At 39.1% G+C, this 19,713-nt stretch overlaps 1 protein-coding gene across 1 annotated transcript in view; it reads left to right on the top strand.

Annotated features, from left to right (window-relative positions):
- DARS1 (aspartyl-tRNA synthetase 1) overlaps positions 1 to 16,142 on the top strand; it is a 35,168-nt gene extending 19,026 nt beyond the window's left edge. Inside the window, exons 8-16 of the mRNA XM_032693385.1 lie at positions 6,434 to 6,545; positions 8,374 to 8,508; positions 9,616 to 9,763; positions 10,740 to 10,886; positions 11,861 to 11,903; positions 12,559 to 12,639; positions 13,325 to 13,436; positions 13,837 to 13,908; positions 15,511 to 16,142. Coding sequence (XP_032549276.1) covers positions 6,434 to 6,545; positions 8,374 to 8,508; positions 9,616 to 9,763; positions 10,740 to 10,886; positions 11,861 to 11,903; positions 12,559 to 12,639; positions 13,325 to 13,436; positions 13,837 to 13,908; positions 15,511 to 15,602 — 942 coding nt within the window. The 3' untranslated portion in view covers positions 15,603 to 16,142. The remainder of the gene's footprint in view (positions 1 to 6,433; positions 6,546 to 8,373; positions 8,509 to 9,615; positions 9,764 to 10,739; positions 10,887 to 11,860; positions 11,904 to 12,558; positions 12,640 to 13,324; positions 13,437 to 13,836; positions 13,909 to 15,510) is intronic.
- The last annotated feature ends 3,571 nt before the right edge of the window (positions 16,143 to 19,713 follow it).

Raw genomic sequence — 19,713 nt, 5'->3', positions numbered from 1 at the left:
AAAACAGCAGCTAACACTAAATGTATAAGTAACTAGCCATTCTTACTGACAGGAGGCATCCTGGCCTTTTCCCACCTTTGGCTCTCCACAGTAAAATTTTAATGAACTTTTTTTCATTGAATGAAGACTGTGCTTAGCTCATTTTTTGGTATACACAGTTCTGATAATGGCAATTTCTCAGTAAATCAGTCTATGGGCTGGGAAATGAAACACAAAAGTCACTTATGGGGAAATTTGGAAAACTTCTGGTACTGAGATACTTAGAGTGTTTCAGCATCTGATCTCCTTATTTCAACAACAAAAACTACTTGTGCAAATTGTTTTACTTGGACCAAAGTTATTTACTTTTCACTTGAGCTTATGTATAATGCTGAGTAACTTCAATTTGCCATTACTTTTCAGGTTACTCAGTATCTCCTCATATTAGTCTCTTCATCAGTCTTAAATTAAGCCTTTCAGAATTCTGTACTAATGACTGAAAGTGAAAATCATTTATTTGAAGGATCATCAGCTTGCAGTAGTGGTAAGGCAGTGTACTAAATTGAAAGGAGAGCTCTGGGATGCTGCAAGTGCAAGCTTTGCTTGAACTTCTGGTGATGAATAAAAATAATCAACAGCACTCCAGAGAAACTTAAGAAAATCCATTAAATTAATGAAAATAATAAACTGGAAAGAGCCATGAGCCCCAAAGAGAACAGAGAAGTAATACAAAGGGAAATAAAGGTTAAAAATACTGGCTGAAAAATGGCATGGAGGTATCCTTGGCTGGAATGCAGTTGAGGGCATCTGCCTACTAATTGGTTTGCCTTGTTTGTACTGCAGGAGCTTTGCTTCTGCAAAAGAAGATTCTAAATAATTGTGTTACTTTGATCTGTTTTTTAAAGGGAATGCTGAGTAAGCAGGAAAGGTATTTAATGGAGAAAGGGGACATCCCGGTGAGAACACGTGCTTATATATATGTCCACATCCTAAGCACTGTGTGCAGTGGAATCACAAGAGTGGGGGTACAAAGGGAGTGTCCTTCAAAATAACTGGAAAAGAAACCCAAAAAGCAGTCATTGATTTTCAGTGATTTGGTTCCTTTGACTGGAGCTACTGGAGTACAAATGGGATCTCAAAGAGCCCCTGGTGTTTCCAATGCACTGCTCAAGTAGGCATGTCCTAAGGAGGAGTGGAAAATATGGTGTGTTAACTGAAACCATTGCTGGCCACTGCTCTGCCAGAGCTCTTCCTTCTAGGAAAACCAGATCATGGGCAACAGGGAAGAGGTGTTAACAGAACAGATCTAATAGAGGTGCTGTGCTGATCTGTTCCTGTGAGTGTGGGAGGAAGGAGGAAGTCCAACCACAAATATCATCTAGTTCTCTTCTCCTCAGTGCCCCAGTTTTCTAAGGAGGAAGGGGGTCACTGAACATCAAAAACAGAGATACTGTTTCTTGGAGAAAGATTTAACAAGCTAAATGCATAGATCTTGGCTGGGCTCGGATTAAAAAAGTCCTTAGTATGAAACTAAAATTATTTTTGTCCATTTCACTGCAGTATTTAAAGTAGTTAAGTAGTTTAACTAATTTTAAGTAGTGATTAACCAAGGAATTCATTGGATGGGGCCAAATCATGATAACGTGGAGCTGTGAAACTCAGTGCATGAATAAAAAAAGACTGGATTTCCAAAACTAGCATCACTCTATCCACCTATAATGTATATGGAGGAGAGCTTGATTATGATGCAAAAGAAGGAGTGTAAAATTAATAATAAGGAAATTACATTAGTGGAGGTGTAATATGCAAAATATTCTACAAAGATTGCAAGACTTCCATACTTGTGTACATGTGAAAATAGATGAGTATTGCACTGAACTATTGATAATCTTGCATTTTGGTTGCTTTCAGAGATCTCTCAGAAGTGTCTGATAGGCATATTTTTTTTTTTAGGTTAGGAATGGGAAGTACTTAAATGCCAAGATCCCAAGCTACTGCTGTAGTTGTTATTCTGATGTATGTAGAGAAGATTGTGCTGAGGGGTTTTAAAAATCATTTCCAAGGAAGGATGACTAAGGAAGAATGAACCTGTTCCTGCTGGGTTAACTCATAAAATACAGATCACACACTTGGAGTAAAAAGTCAGGGGTGTGGAGAAAGGAGAGCTGGTAAGAAGAAGGAAAAGTCCTTGCATAGACCAGATTTTCTTACACATAACCACAGATGACTGTGAGGAAACCACTGCTGACCTAAGTATCGATTTTTTCATGGTGGCTGAATGAAAGTCAAACCACTTGATTCTAGAGATGTTTGATTTACCCTTCACTTACTGAAACAGTTAAAGAAGGCAAAGTGGAGCACTGACTGTGTTTTAAATCTTTGCTTTTCTGCTGTTCTTAAGTTTAACTGCAGTGTTCTGTGGTGTGGAGACTTCCCATGTCTATAAAAACACCTACTTTGATCATATTTCATGAAGTTCTGTGATAGATGAAAAGCAATGAAGAAAAGACCAGTGAAACACTGGTTTTCGGGTTTTGCTTCTGAGTTTGTCTTTCTCTGAAGAAACAAATCGGTTCAGGTGCATCCAGTTTTACATCGGACCTGGCTGATGTCCTTGCTCTGGCTTATTTTTGATGTTCAGCAGGGCTTTTATCTCAGCAGTGCCTGTCCAAATTTGGCTTGAATTACATGCGTTTTGCAGTCCTGGTGCTGTAATTGTGTCTGATAATGCACAGCTCATTGAGACCAAAGTGTAGCCTTTTCAGGGTCAGGACTATCTTATTTATGCTGCTCAGGGTAGAGCATAAACATTAAACTGTATCTTTAGTGCTTTATGGATGTCAGACTATGTCATGTGATAATCCAACTGTACACTGATCTTAATGCACTTTTTTCAAAATACTCGATTACTTCAAGCTTGATTTCATTGTGTGGAATTCAATTTACTCATTGCAAAAGCTGTGCTTTCCCTGGCTGAATTCAAGCTGTAATGAACAAGCAGATGTGCAGTTTATTTTAGTGTGGGTAGTGAAGACATACACAGTCCCAGTTGTTTAGACAACAAACTTCATAGATTCTTATTATACGATAAGTAATTTGAATAAAAATTAACTTCAGTCATTTTGAGGTTAAAAAACATTATTTAGTACAGATTCTGTTTCCTTTCAAAACCTTCATTTGTCCTATATGTAGTATAGGAATGGCGGAATTATTTACATTATTTAAAATAATGTATATTACTTAAAAGAATATAGATTGCATTATTTTCCCTTTTTATTTAGCCAACTATGAACTTAGTGGTTGTTTATGGTGGAAGATAGCTAGTTACAGCAGGCAAGCAGAAAAGCAAAAAGGAGGAGAGAGCAGAACAAATTCTAGAGCTGAGGTGAGAGTAAAAAAGAAAAGTTCAACTTTGCATGTCTGTGCCTCGGTCTCAGCTCTGTGAGATAAAATCACCTGAGGTGTGAACTGCCCTCAATTCCACTGGAACACATTTGGTCTCCTGCATTGCTGTTGTTCTGTCGATAGAGCTCGTGCCAGATGAAATAATGGTTTTTATAATCTTGCTTACGGTGCTCAGTTCTGTTATTATTAATATCTTCCATTGTAGCATCTGAATAATAAACACACAGGTGAAATTAGAGTGAGACTGTGATTGAAACTTGTATTTCAGCATCATTAGCTAAATGTTTTTTTCTGCTGTGTGTACCAAAGGTGATCATTAAAAATAAGGAATTTTCCTGTAGAGTGAACTTTAAAACATAACATGTTGCAGTTAAGTGTTAACTGCAGCAACATTTAAGTGTGATATGTTTCTCTTTCTGCTTAACTCTTGAAGGAGTATTTACTATCTTTACCATAGTCTCAGGTAAAACAGTTTGTCAGTATGTATGTGGGAGAGTTCATACTGGAGTAAACACTACAGGAAAGGAGTGCCATGGCAAGATCTTTTTTAAGGGAAAGGTAAAAATCAATTAATTTTGGCAGCTGTCTCTGTCTTTAATTTGCTGTATTGTACAAAGTGTGGAAGTTCTGTGTTAGCCACCATTGTACAAACTTGGTAATACATATACCAGCATCTCAGTTACTGAATTGTTTTCTTCAGATGAATTAGTTTGCTTTTTGCCCTGAACACCATACCAGTGCAAAAAATTTAATGACATCTGAAAAGTTTTTCTCCATCTTTAAAATCTTCTGAAAGTTGTGTCACATGGAACTTTTGAGGTCATTGATTTACCTACACTGCAAATTGGCAGGTGCAGTTCTTTAGGAGCTTATTTCAGGTGTCTTGTTGGGCTGTTTAATCCTTACAAGGAGACTGCAGTACCACAAATTCCCAGCAGTTATCCATGTTGGCAGTCTGTGAATGAATGGACACTGAAACTCAGCCACCTTTGGTGAAAGAAGAGTGGTCTTGTCAGATCCAATTTGAGGTACAGAGAATTGCTGCTTGTTCCTGGTCTGTAGTTAAATAAAAGCTTCAGTGTCCAGTTCTGTGAATTTGGCTGCTTTCATAAATACTGTTTCTAAGCATAATTTATCATTATAGATGGCTTGGGAAGACAGAATCTTTGCCCTGCGTCCTCACAAAAGCCAGGAGTTACTGCCTGACAAACCATTGTTAGTGCAGAACTGTGCTAGGTATTGACTGGCTGTGTTTCTGTGCACAGTTTTAGGTCAGACCAAGTAATTGCTTTCAGATTGGGTTTAGCAACCATTCTTCTTTTTCCTGGGAGTGTGTGACTCAGGACTGCATGCTCACCTCTCTGGCATGAAACTGGGGTTGGTTCATCAGAAGGGTAGAGGGGGCATTATCAACTACCCCACTTTAAATAAATGTGACAGATTTTATCTATTAGCATTTTCAGAAATGTGTCTGATTTGTCAAAAACTGTATTGGTAAACCCAGATATGACTTTAAATTGGAAAACGTCTTTCACCTTTTAAGTAGGAACTGGTTAAGAAAAAAAAAATCTTTTGAATGATCCTGGTGCTTTGATGTGACACTGCCAAGTTTTGCCCAGAACTCAGGCAGAGTCTTTGCACGTGTCTGATTCTGGGAGACCAACGTAAAAAAAGTGAAAAACTTTGAGGGTACTTTTGTAACTGTTGCTCAAAACCTCATTTCCTTCATTTTGAACACTTGGAGTAGCGACTGTGGTTTGTGCTATCAGACAGTGAGAACTGCCAGCTATTATTTACTAGTCTAAACCACTTACACCCCTGAGATATTTCGTTGGTCAGCTAAACCGGCAAACAGCCCCAAATTGCTGCAGATCTGCAGCGTTCCTGCAGTTTTCTCCTCGGCTGTGTCCGTGAAGGGATGTCTTTATCTTGCAGGGATGGTGGATGGAGCTCTATTTCAGCATTTCTCCTGACTGACTGTCTAAATTTGGGTGCTTATATAATTTGTTTTGGTTGGGGGTTTTTTGTTTTGTGGTTTGGTAGGAGTCATGTGAAAAAGCCCACAAGTCTTTTCTTACCCTAACTGAAGAGCTGGGTACCTTTCAGAAAGGAGAAGTAAACAGTGCTGTGACGCAGGTTGGCGTAAAGAGCCGCTCTCTGGGTCCTTTGCAGGAATTTGTTTGACTCTTTGTACCCTTTTAGGTTGCTCACTGTCACGTTTGAAGTGCTGCAAGCCCAAAATCAGATATGGGCTCAGTGCTGACGTCTCTCAGTCTCTGCAGTGTTCACTAAGGTGGTTTTGTTCTTCTTCGTGCCAGGAACATTTAGTGTAGGTATGTGCTAACCAGAGAAGTAGCTCAGTTGTGTCATTTCCATAAACAAAAAGGCGATGATCAATTCAGCTTAATCTGCTTCTGTTTCCAGCTAAATGCACTTTTTAAGAGTAAAAAAAGACAGAATTGCAGTTCATATGAACAGGTGTTCTGTGGACTGCTGAAATGCTGGGAGTTTAGCCCTTGCTTTTGGGATGTTTTTGAGGCAGTGTTGTACCTGGTTAACATGTGGCTGTGTTTTCACATGAATTTTGTAGCCTGTTGTGTTTGTAACCCTTAACAGACAAACCTTTCTACCTTCTGTAAGTTACTGATGGCTTTGCTTTTATCATGCTCTGTATGTTACTGCAGCTGTTCTAGTTCACTGTGCTGAAAGCTTCTTAATAGGTTTAGTGCTTTTATTCAATTTTTTACTATAAAACCTTTATTTGCAGAAGCACATCTCATAAATCAGTTATTTTTTAAAATACAGAATCGACCACAGTGCCTCCTTTATAACTGAATATGCCATAAATTGAAATGAATAATTTCTCTTGTTTCCTCTGCTGTTTCTTTTTGTGTAATAAACAATTACTGATTTGCATGTTTTGCTGTTTGGGCAGATACAGTAATCAAGTATTCCTAAGGGAAGAGATTCATCCTTCCAGCTGCCCAGAAAAAGTAATAGAGTCAGGAAAAACTAACTTAGGATTCATTATTTTATCTTCTTCTTGTAGACCTCCACTAGTCAGGCAATCTTCTGCCTTCAGTCTGGTATTTGTCAGCTTTTCCGAGAAACTCTTATTCGCAAGGGATTTGTGGAAATTCAGACTCCCAAAATCATTTCAGGTATTGTATATGTGATCCAGCAGCTCCAGGTGTGCTTGTTTTACACTTGCTCAGTGTTCCTATCTGCCAAAAAGTTTTTGTTTTAAAAACATGAAGTTTCATTTCTAGTTTAGATGCAGCATAGCAAACTTGTAGCTGGTGTCAGAGTTGTTCTTTCCTTTTCTCCTGACTTTGGATTTTAAAAGAATGACAAGACAGGTATTACATATACCTCATTTATGTATTCCACAGTGCATATTAAGTTTTAATTTGCTAAATACAGGTGTCTGATCATGTGCATTGTTCTTCCAGTGTTCTTACTGTTGGGCACTGACAGTTCCATTCTCAGTATACAAGACAAAAACCCAAGCTAATTTAGATTAAAAGCAGATTCTTCTCATGGCTAAATAGAAGGTGCTGGGATACCTTTTTCTTTTTGGAAAACAGCTTCAACCTAACTTAAAGTCTGGAAATGCATATTTTGCTTCCAGTTCTGTTGTTGATTTGCTGTATTGTTTTCAAAAATCAGATTGGCTTATTGGTGTTCCTTGAGGTTTTGTTGATTCCACTAAGACATATGGCGTGGAAAATCAGGGCAAAATATTTGTGGTGTTCTCATTGCATGTACATTGATTAAATGAATACATTTTTCTTCCTGAATTTTATACTTCTGTATTTATATTTTTGAAGGCAGCTCTTGCTTGAGATAAAAAAATGGGCTTTTTAACAAAATCCATGTAAACAGCTATTCTTTCAACATGGAAAGTATGTTGAAGATTAGATAAGTTTTTTTCTACAGAGACAGTTAAGGCAGTCTGAAGTACTAAAAGACTCCCAAGTAGTTTATTTATGCAGCACCTTTGAGGAAGTGTGCTATTCTTACTGTGCAGTGTACCATTGAGAGCAGGCAAGCAAGCATCCTATTGTTTGAATGAGGCTGGAGTTTGTAACATTAACTAAGTTAAGTCAATGCAATCCTCACTGAACTTCAAATTTAAATATCGTGGCTGTCCTAAGATCTGAGATTTTAAAAGTTACCTCAGTTGAAAAATAACTGTAAATATTCACTGTAACTGTATCAGTGGGAGCAGTGGTGATGAAAGAAAAACATTAATCTCACTGGAATGGTCAGTAATAATAATAAGTACGTTGCCTAGAGTCAGATTAACATCAGACCTTTCAAAGTTGATTAACTAATCTTTTGCTGTGGCATGTTTTGTTAGCAAGTTAGGCCAGTGCTCCTCTCCTGTCCCACCCTGGGGAGTGGCAGGTGAAGTGCTGCAGTTCTGGCAGGCAGTTTGCAGGAGGGACACAAATGACGTGTTCTTGGTTCCTGTGCTCTCAAGGTAACTGACTGTCTATGAAAACTGCCTCAAACTGAGAAAAGCTTTATGCCTTTGGCACGTGGCCCCTGGTGAACGTGGGTTTGGCTGGGAGAGGTATAGATGCCTTCAGTTAGAGAGGATGGTCCTGGCAAAACAGGATATGCAGTTTGAGCTCAGGCTCTGCAGTCCCCCCTGGCAGGCTGTGTCACCCACGGAGCTTGGTGGCCACAGAGTGTTGGGCTGCAGGTAGATGGGGTGGTACACACACTCCAGGGTGAAGGGCAGCTGGGAACATAACGTTTTAAACTAAATTTGCAGGTTTGTAAGACAAGGTGTGACAGTCCTAAGCTGCAAAATTTCCCTTGGCATGAATGCATGCGAATATATCTTTTTCCTCTAATATACTTTGAAGAAAAATCTCTTTCTGATCTCTAGATGTTAACCCAATTATCTGTCATTCTATCTCTGATGTATTTTTTACTGTTTTATTTTAATTATTACTTATAAAAGCATTTACTTTTCAGCTGCCAGTGAAGGAGGAGCCAATGTGTTTACTGTGTCCTACTTCAAAACCAGTGCCTACCTGGCTCAGTCCCCACAGCTGTACAAGCAGATGTGTATATGTGCTGACTTTGACAAGGTTTTTTGCGTGGGGCCAGGTAAGAAAGGCTTTGCTTTAACACCCGTGTGAATTGGGCCCTGATGGCTTTTAGCAGCTGCAGCACTAATGAGACAACAGGCACACTGAGAGCTCTGAATGGTTTCACTTAACACAGTTTCACTTACCAAGCACAAATTGCTCTTGAGGCGACTAATGAGAGTAAAGTTGACAGAGAAGTTGCTGGAACAAAACTAAAATGGTGAAATAAGGGTGGAATACTCTTCTCCAGTGCCTGCTGTGGTGTGAGGAGGAAGAATAGAGTTGCATTGGAAATGGGTAATGTGATGAAGTTAATAAAACATGGAAAAACACCATAACTGCAGCCATAGTTTCCTATTCACCATGCCCCTTTACTGCCCAGAACCAACCAGTTAAAATAGGCAACCTAGCTTTGAGATTGCATATTAACATAGACTTGTCCCTTGCTTTTGTACAGGTACCAAACAACATTATTTAGAACATGTTTACTTTTAACTGGGCTGTTGATAAAGAATGAAAAATTAATAATTTCAGTCCCATTCTCTCTGTCTCAAAAGCATGGACTCTTTAAATGGTAATACAAATTTTTACTCTAAGACCTCAAATAACCCGTAAATGATGAAAAACAAGTCAATAACAGCTTATAGAATTAAAAAAAAAATTCCAAGAAATCCAGAAGATCTTAAATTTCTTGTTAATTACTAACAAATGAGTCATGGTTTATAGGAAGACATGTTTATGTCACTCATATCTGAAAAAAAACCCATCCCAGAAGACACACACGTGTACAAGTCCACTTCCTCTGAAAAGGGCAGTTTTCAAATCTGAGAGTGTTGCCTGCCTGAAAGTGTGTCTGTTTTTTGCACTTGTGCCTGGGGGTCTAAGGAGAGATCCTGCCTCTCCATGGGTCCTGTCTGCCTTGTATCCTTGGAGCACCACAGCTGCAGGAATGCTGTCACTGTTTCAAATGATGCTCTGAGGCTGCTGGTTTTCCTTCTGTTTTTCAGTGGGAATTTTCGTGTCTAGGGACAACATGTCTCTAATGCTGATGTGATTGTCAGGGTTATTTTTCCAAATGGAATGATCATTTCAGGTCAGTTAGAACTTCTGTTGTTTCATTTTACAGTGTTTCGAGCTGAGGACTCCAATACTCACAGACACCTGACTGAGTTTGTTGGCCTGGATATTGAAATGGCTTTTAACTATCACTATCATGAAGTGGTAGATGAGATTGCAGATACCTTGGTGCAGATATTCAAGGGGCTTCAGGAAAGGTAAGAAGAGCAGCTTTTAATGAGCAGCTTTCTTTGTTTGACAGCTCTTGCACTGTGGTATGAAGTGGGTGAGCATTTTATCTTCAGCTTGTCAGATAATCACTGATAATCTGATCTAATCTCAACAGAACTTCAAAACAAACATTTTTGCTTTGCTCTTAACCATTTTTTCATGTCTGACTTTTAAAGTTCACTCAAGCCATAGGCCAGTAAAGTACTTTCAGCATCTCCTGGAGTGTGCTGGCCTGCACTGAGAAACTTGCTGTTTGTTGTTGGAAGGATTTTCTAACAGAAATGATCCGTCATTATGTAAAATGTCTTTTTGTGGCACTACAGGTAGTAGGTAGAACAACAGTTCTGTTTTGGAAATGATCTTGTTCTGTTTTGAAAATTATCCTAATTTTTGCTATACAAGAAAGTTTTTCTGATTAAATATTACTGCACCAGCCTGCATCTGTTCCGTGATAGCAGCAAAAATTATTTTCCACTATTCAGTCTAGCTCATTAAAAAGTCAGACCAAAAGTTTAGGAAGTTGTTTTCTTTTGTTTACAAGTTAGACTGTCTTGCCAGCAGAAATGCAAATATATTCTTCTGTCCAGAAGGAAATGTCTTGTTTGTATTTGAAATAGGATATTACTCAAATAAAAGAAGAACCCAGGTAAATATTACAAATCAAAGGGATGATTTCTCAATGTCTTTCCTGTGAAAATTTGACCTAGTCAATTATTTCTTACAAAAGGAATTAGGCAGAAGTGATAGTAAAATATTAACATGTATGTATGTGAAGTAGGTGCATTAACTTGGATGAAACATTTCATTAGGATTGTATAGAATTTCTCCAGAAGTGGCTTTAATACAGTTTTTATATTGCAAGAGGGACCTCTTGTGGCACAATGTGCCATTGCAAAATCTGTATCAGATGCAAGTTCTTGATTGTTCTGTATTTGGCTTCTCTTCTTGTTTCCTCATGTACAGATTCCAAACTGAAATCCAGACAGTGGGCAAACAGTTCCCGTGTGAGCCCTTTAAGTTCTTGGAGCCAACTCTGAGGCTGGAATATCGTGAAGGTGTGGCCATGCTTAGGGAGGCTGGAGTTGAGATGGGCGACGAAGAGGATCTGAGGTACTTTGGCAGTGCACAAATGGGAAGGTGGCAGTAAAGTGTCAGTTTTGTCCTCTGCACCTGACAGCCCCCAAGAAGGAACCACAGCTTTTAGAGGAATAAACAGGTCTTATATCCAGGTCTCTTGACAAGTAAATGAGTGGATGTGAAAATAGTCCTTTCTTTTAACATGGACTGTAGGTACAAACTCTGAAATCTGAACGAAAATAACTTACAACATAAAGTGAGAGCAACTTGAACCTTTTAAGGATAAGAAGTGTTTGTGTGTCTGTCAGTTGCAGCCCTTCATGTGAACTGTCACATGTTTTTGAATAGGATTAAACAAAAAGATTCTTTAGTCTCAAGGTCTTGCTTTTAAGAAACATCTTTCTGTTTCTTCCTTCCACCTCTCAGGAAAGTGATTAAGCAATTTTGATGCATTCCTACTGATTTACTGAAGGATGGTTTAATTAGCTGATTATATGTCAACTTTTCTAAACACACTTAATGAAATAAAACATTTCTTTCCCATAATATATCCATTACTCTTAGGATAGTGTGTTAAACTCTCTGTACATCCAAGAAAGTTTCAATCATAAGAGCTTGATAGAGCAAAAATAATTTCCTCAGCAACTGCTCATGGTGTTTCTCACTTTTTTTGTTGTACACAAGATATATGGCAATAGGAAATAGAATACACAGTTCTTCAGTAATCAGAATATGGTGACTAGCAAGTAGTTCTGTTAAGAACAAGAATATCTTTAGGTATCAGTTAATTTTAGGGATTTTTAGGACCAATACAAAATATTTAGAAACAAATAAATATACTTTATTTCTGCAATTTCTGTCTGCACAATCCAAAACATTCAGAAACAAGTACTAGATTTTCTAAGGCTCAGGGTGCAGCAGATCTGTAGCTTGAAGTCTTTTTGGCTTTTTGAAGTATATAGCCAATACATGTTTAAATTAATTTTAATGATGACAATCTTTTTCAGCACTCCTAATGAAAAGCTGCTGGGACGCCTGGTAAAGGAAAAGGTAACAATTACTTTAGAATAAATAAATTTGTTGTTATAACTCAAACCTGATGCCATGGAGTCATTGGGTTGGTATAAATGCCTGCATGTAAAACAGCTTTTTACACACTGATAGACAATAGAGTATCTCAGAATGTGCAGAAGTTGTGAAGCATTTCTGATTACCATTTTTAATTGTCTGACTGCATCCCCATTTTAGTACTGTGTATTTAATCTACTCTCAGTTTTGTCTTAATCATTGTTAAACTGTTTCACACCATTTTCAGTCTTTTATATTTATTTCTGTTATGTACTGAGTACACCAAACAGGATAGTCTGTTCCAAAACCTGTTCTTATAATTGAAAAAAAACCCAAATCAGATTCTGACTAAATCTATAGGAAAAGATGAGATCTTTGGGGAAAAAAAGTACCTGTTGCTACAGCAACACATTTTATTGCTAAACATTTGTAAGTTTACACTAGAAGTAGTATTGGAAAATTGAGACATAATACACAACTTTTATTGATAACTTTTTTTTAAGACAATATTGTGGGAAGTTATTGGGAGATTTGTTTGAATTTTGTTTCAAAGATTCACTGATTTTGTCTTCCTCTTGTAATTTGTTCTTTATGTAATTTTCTTTTGTTCTAACTGCTTTAAATTACCTTCTTTCAGTACGACACAGACTTCTACATTCTGGACAAATACCCTCTTGCTGTGAGGCCTTTTTATACAATGCCAGATCCAGCCAACCCTGTAAGTAAAATTCCTTGTTGCTTCAATGTGTTTCTCTTTTTTTCAGTTTAAATTATGCTGTGTAAGGATAACTTGACAATATAGATAAAGTACATTTATATGACCATAGAATCATAGAACTGTTTGGGTTAGAAGGGACCTTAAAGATCAGCTAGTTCCAGCCCCCCTGTGATCTACTGTTACAATTAACATTCTGATAACAAGAGCAGGTCAGTGTTACACAACTTGGGAAATGTTTCCAGTTGCTCTTCACTGGTGAAAAGATACCGGAGAGACTGGGAGAGCTTTATGAAGAGATCTCCATGGTCAAACACTGCTGCCATCACTGAAAAGTGGCAAAAACATTCTTCCAGGGCAGCAAATGCTTTAACATAAAAGATGATTTTTTACATTTCCACAGTTTATTCCTAAATCCAGGATAAATATGTTCAGAGCATCTTTTGCTGGGTTAACTACATGCAAGTGTAATGGCTTGTCAAAGGGTGTGTGGATGAACTTCAGTTTGTTAAATCAGCTCCAGTCTGTTGAGAAGGAGCCCAAGGACTGTAATTCGTGGGCAAGCTCCTAATATATTGTACTCTTACTGCACAACTTGGAATATCACAAGTGAAGTTACTGAGAGGTGCATATTTGCAACCTATGGAGTCACTGTGGGTAGGAAATAAACTCATCTTTTTTTTTCCAGAAAACCTCTAACTCTTATGATATGTTCATGAGAGGGGAGGAGATCCTGTCTGGAGCTCAGAGAATTCATGACCCTCAGCTGCTGACAGAGAGAGCCAAACATCATGGCATTGGTAACAAGCCCATTTAAGAGAATATGAGTCATGATTGAATTTGTGTCCTTTAGAGGGAGAATTTGGGACAGAATTTCTTATACGGCCATAGTGGTAAACTCACAGTACTGTTTCATTCATAATGTTAATCCTTCTAATTCTGTTTAACCATCTAGAGTGGTGATATTAAGAAATTAGTTTGTTTCCCTGCAACTCCTTTTTGAAAAGATATAAACAAAATTGTAAAACAAATCCGTTACAGTCATAATTTCTAGATAGTGCTGGATAATTTATACATTCAAGGAGTAAAACCCCACTGTTAGCTTGTAAATTTTTTGTTGTGTTTGCAGTCCTGTAATCACTTGGATGTCTGGCTTGGGGATCATTAAGCAGATGAAAACCAGATATTTTTCCTTTCTAGATTTGGAGAAGATAAAGGCTTACATTGATGCCTTTCGGTTTGGTGCCCCTCCACACGCAGGGGGTGGAATAGGTGAGTGTCTGTATTTTATTTTCTTTTGTGTTAACTTAACTTACACTGCTCAGTCTCAAGCAGAGTTCAATATAAAACTCATAACAGCAGCCTTGCTAGGTGAATTTGTGGGGCTGTTCATCCTGGAGAATTTGAGGAGAGAAGCTAAAATACAAGGATCATCATAAAATAAACAGGCAAAATATTAATGGCACAACCTGGCAATTAAAAAGTAGGTGATCACAAGAAAAAGTGCCAGTTCGTTAGCCAGGCACATCACTTTCCAGTTTGACCCAAGAGGAAAATTGGAGGAAGCAAGAACGTGCTGTATGGATTTATCAGCCACCACCGTACCAGCGGCCACAGGTCTCTGCGTTTGGCGAAGCTGTTCTGCAGTGAGGGGAAATAAGTGGTTGCTTCTGCCTTATCAGTGATTTGACAGAGTGTCACTGATCAGCTTGATGCTTGTTGTTTCAGCAAAGGTATTGAGAGGCTTCGTGTCATGGTGTGTGTTTTATATATAAAAATGAAAAGAAGATAGGTTTTAGGCATCTTAATGACAACAACTGACAGTTTTGCACGTTGCTTTCATAGGCAGGATGAAATCTATTCCTGCATATGGAAACAGGACATTTTGTAGGTCCTGATCAACAGAACCATAATGTCTTTGATTCAGTCTTTCTGCACTTGCCTTCTGACATACCTACAAGGTGTGAGTGTCGGTGGTCATGCAGTCCTTGTGAGCAGAGAAGATGCAGCATTTGCTGATGATCCAAAATGATTTAGGCCAGTCAGAACTGACAGCAGGGAAGCTGAAGCTACATCTTTTCTGCAGAGTAAGTGCCCTGTATGGCACGTCCCAGAGGTCAGGCCAAGTAACAGCCAAACAGGAGATGCTGTGGGAATTAACACTGGGTTCAGGCTGTTCCAGGTGGAAATCTTAATATAGGAAGGCAGTGTGTGGAAAAAGTAGGGTGCATCTGGATTTCACCTCAGCATTGCTGGGGTGCTTATACAGCCCCATGGATTAGGAAGAGCTTCCATGTTCCTCAGGACACACATAACCTCTGATATTTCAGGAAGAAAGAACACAACAACCAGTGAAATACTTACTATCATGAAGATATCATCAGAAGATAGTTACACAGGTGCATGGTGTGAATCTACATTTTTGTACTGCAGAGGATTTGGGATGAAATTACCCAGGTGTAGGTTTTTGCTGTGGTTGCTTATGGCATTTGGTGTCTCTTGCTCTGAAGCTGTTAAGACTGGTTTGGGCTTTATTTGTGTTACTGTGTCCAAGGTACAGTTCTCCTGATTGCCCACCTCTGCTCTTAATTTTCTATACCTTCTTTGAAGCCCTGAAGTGATTCAGAGCAGACTTGAGTCTCCAGTGCCATTGCTTGTCAATACCTGTTCCAAATGATGTGTGTGCCATGGCAGAAGGCACTGATGTAAAATCCCTAATTTTTGGTTTAGCTCCTTCCCGCAGTCACACACGCTGATGTGAACACCTCAGTCTCCGGTGGGTTTGGCTGGCAGTGGGTGGGAAGTACCTGTAGCTTCTTAAGAGTTTTGAACAACAGACTGACTGCACTGCTGGGTTGTTTTCATCTGTTTTAGGGCTGGAAAGAGTGACCATGTTGTACCTGGGACTGCACAATGTCCGTCAGACTTCCATGTTCCCCCGGGATCCCAAGCGACTGACGCCCTGACAGGAGCTGCTGCTGAAAGTTGGAGAAGATTTGCCCTGCAGACAGATATGATTGCAAGCATATCCCCTGCTCCTCATGAACCTGTATTGATTTGAGCATTATGATATGCAATTAAAAACAAATTCTCCTTTATGAAGTGCCACATTTTTTTTTATCTGTAGTTGTTTATTTAAAGGAAAATATTTTAACAGATCAGGACTCTTTTTATTGGCAACTGTGCACGTTTTTAATGAAAATGTGATACTTGGAGTTAGTATTCTGGTGTCACATTAAATTGTATCATTTTTCTAAACATTTTAATAAATTATGCAATAACCATTTTGCATTTTTAACTTATGTCAGCAAGATTGAATATTCTGAAGTATGGGCTCAAAGATAAAGTGACTGGATTCTTGCAATTTAAAAATCAGGAGGAGACCAGAAAACTGTTAACTTACAGGAGTGTCAGGTAGGAAGCAGGTGAGAAGAACATTCTTAACAAGAAGCCTTTGTTTGAAATTGTGAAAATAGGTTGAAATAAATTTCTCAAAGTAAATTAGATGCAATTCTGTCTTTCTGTTTTTTGCTTTGTATTCTCTCAAGATAATAATGAATCAATAAGGTTTGTTTGGTTTTTTTTTAATGATGTAATAACTGTCTAAAGTTTAAATTTATTTTCATTATATCTTCTTCCCCCCCCCTTTTCTTTTTTTGAAAGTTGTATATAAGCTGAAGACTTTTCCTTTATTTTATTTTACTATTTGAGAATGGATAGAAGTTTATACATGCTCCCAGGATACACAAGGGATATATAATATTCTCAGAAAATTAATGGACAATGAATTTGAGAGCAGGTCATGTGTTTCCCTGCCTGACCCAGCCTCTGGAATAACAAACAAAACAAATCACCAAGGATTCCATGCATCTTATTACCAAGGAAAAAAAAAAAGGAAATTATGTAAGGTAGCCTATTTCAGGTTTGTTGTGGTTTTTTTATTTTATTTATAAATGCTGTCCACAACCCAATTGTTGTACATTTAGAGAAATTGGGTGTTTCTCTAAGAGTACTTCTGAAATTCTTTCTAGACATCCTTTTTCTCAAATGAATCACTTACTTGAACCTCCTCAATTTGCAGTGATGCACAGAGCTACTTCTCCTCATCCTCCTCCTCCCAGCCCAGAGGATGTGCCCTGCATTTGGAGAGGAACCAGTGCCTTGGAAACTTCCTTGTGTGGGCTGCAGCTGAGAGTTGTTTTTCAAATTTAAAACATTTTTGTAAGTGTTGATACCAAAGGGCAAAGGATTAAATTCCTTACTTGGGCACTGCAGTAGAGTTATCTAATATTCATACATATTTGTAGTTCCTGACTTAATTTTTGTTTAACATTTTCCATGATAAAGCTTTCAGTGGGAGGTACGGTTCAGACTGTCTGTGGTGTTGTTGCTACCTTGATTTTTAAATGTCAGAGAAGTCACATATTGGCTGTGCTACAGAAAGGTCAGTGAGGCTGTGTATAAATTGTGTAGATTTTCACAAAAGGGCAAACCATCTTTTGCACCTGCCATTGAACAAGACTTAATTTTAATGTCTTGTGACAAGATTTCTCCATTAGAAAACAATCAGACTAAAGGTCAGTCAGGTAAAGTACTGGAAATTTAGAAGTTAAACTTTGTTTAGAAGTCACACAATTCAAGGAATAACACTTTGCAGCTTTGCTTATGAGTCTGTTGTAATTAATTTACTGTGGAATCTTCCCCAGTTATTAACTTGAAAATCTTACAGTGTACCCAGTTGTACTTTGCAAAGCTGAGTGGATTATAAACACAGCTCATCATCACAGACTTATTACTGACGAATCCAAGTTTCAAAACAGTTGTTTATTCAGCTAAGCCAACTGGAATGAATTTAATTTAATTACTTTTGTTCATACAGAACTGGTAATATATTCCACTTCAGAAGCTCATCCTTCTAATCAGGAGCAAAATTACTGACTTAAATTGCCTGCCAACAAAAAAAGTATTCTGAGGACTGTTTCTTGCTCTAGATTTGGCAGCAAGTTTTGTGCATACATTGCTGTAACTACTGTACTCATCCCAATTCTGTTAAGAGTTTTTCAGGCTCCTGCTGTAGTTTGATTTATTCACAGGAGCTGCACAAGAACAAGAGTTGGGATGGAGGCCCCGATTCCTTTGTATGCAGAATCTTTTCATGCAGTGTCTCTTAGCTAACAGAAAATAATTGTGATCATAAATCAAAGCACGTTTGTCCCGAATGTCATGTTAACAGGATACTTTAGTGGGAGCTGCACTCCCACTTTAGTGGGAGTCTTAGAACTTTGTTTGAAACCTTGCAAATTGAAATTTCAGAACTTTATATTGTTTTGATAGGTAGCAACTCTGAAAAAGTGTATTGTCCTTTATTTCCAATAACTTGCAGGAAGTTCAGCAGTTTATGTGGAGTCCCCAGGGCTGCTGCCTCTCCAGCAGGTAAAATGAGGTTTGGTTATATTTTCTTTGAGGATATACGGAGGGTAATTACAACAGTGCATTTTTTAAACTAAGGAACTATAAAGAACATTAGTAAGGAGTAGCCAGGGAGTCATCTGCTCAAAACAAACACAAAGCTTCAGTTTGCCTCAGAAGTTTTTAACTACACCATTTTCCTATGAAAACCCATCTGTGTTCGCTGAGCTGTCTGAATCTGCCCAGCAGGAAAGGGGGCTCAGGCTGTTCTTTTGGCAGCCAAGTGCCCGACTGGCTCCCCATGGCTGCCCACACCTGCTGGGATAACCCTGGTGGGCAGCTCAGCACCACACAGCTGCCTGCTCCTGCCCAGTGGGACAGGGGGAGAGGAAAAGCCAGGAAAACTTCGTGCTTCCACCCTGTGCCTGTCAGTTCCAGGTGTATTGGACACCACTCCATGTGAAAGCAAACTGTGGCCTGCACTCTGCTGCCAAAGGGATGGAGGAGAACACACTGAGTGTCCACTGTGGAACACCACATGGCTGCCTGGGACTCCAGTTCATACTGGGCTTCCAGCATATCCCATGTGGTGGAATGATTTTGCCTAGGCCACAGGAGTGCACAGTCCCCCTCCGTCCCATACACCATGCATGTTCCTCCTGGACAAAGAGACCCTGGAAAAATGAGACTGTGGAAAAGCAGGGTATTTTCTGGACAGCCACCTCTAGAGTACACAACTTGCCCAAGCAGATTTTAATTATGTACTGTTTCTTCTTTGGATATTCTACTTATCTGCATATGGGGGCTGTAGATTTTATTATTTTGATAGAGGAAAGTGATGAAAAAAACAGTAGAAATTACCTGAGAGTGATTATTCTTTTAAAATAAGCCTCACGAGCAATTTGTGCATATTGGTGTGATTTCATAAAACATGACATTTATTCACTGCAAGTGTTTTAAAAGTTACCAGGTTACTTCTACTAGTTTCTTATTTTCTTTACCATTTTGCAGTTCAGTCTCTGCTCCCTGTATGGCAAGTGCGCTGTAACACGAACTAACAGTGCTGCAGGAGGCTGGTGCTGCTGACACTTCTTAAAGGCCTTCAGAACTGAAAAGGAGCCCTTAGCTGCGTTAATTACAGCAAAATTCCCACTTTAGGCAGAGATTAATGACTTTGCAGGTGGCAGAGCAATTCTAAGCAATTTTTCATGGATGTTGAAGCGGTTCCTGCTGGCAGGCACCGTGTGCCAGCAGCTGCCATTCGGGAATGGCTGTCAGCCATGGCACCGCTTGGCACATGTTACCTTCAACCATCCTGTGTTGCCAACAAGGAGCCAAGTGTCCAGACTGCAGCCTGACCCTCACCTGGCCTAATCTACACCCTTTTCACCTGTGGTCAGTCCTTCAGCAGCTGGAGCTGCAGTCTCCAGAGTGTCTGGTCAGTGAGCAGCTGCCCCAGTGCTTCCTGCACACACTGGGAGGATTCCCTGGATCTGGGCTTCCTCAGCAGTGGAGGAAACTACCAGAGGAGTTTTAACTCCAGTTACTGTAGCTGATTTCTTCTCTGGGAAACCAGTGCCCTGTGGAAGCTTCACAGCTGAAGACCGTGCTGAGGCCGCCCAGAGCTGACACCTCCGTACCTGTGGTTCTGGAGTCCCCAGCGTAGGA

This window comes from Chiroxiphia lanceolata, chromosome 7 (assembly GCF_009829145.1).
Source record: "Chiroxiphia lanceolata isolate bChiLan1 chromosome 7, bChiLan1.pri, whole genome shotgun sequence".
Lineage (NCBI taxonomy): Eukaryota > Metazoa > Chordata > Aves > Passeriformes > Pipridae > Chiroxiphia > Chiroxiphia lanceolata.
This window is presented reverse-complemented; position numbering and strand designations above follow the sequence as displayed.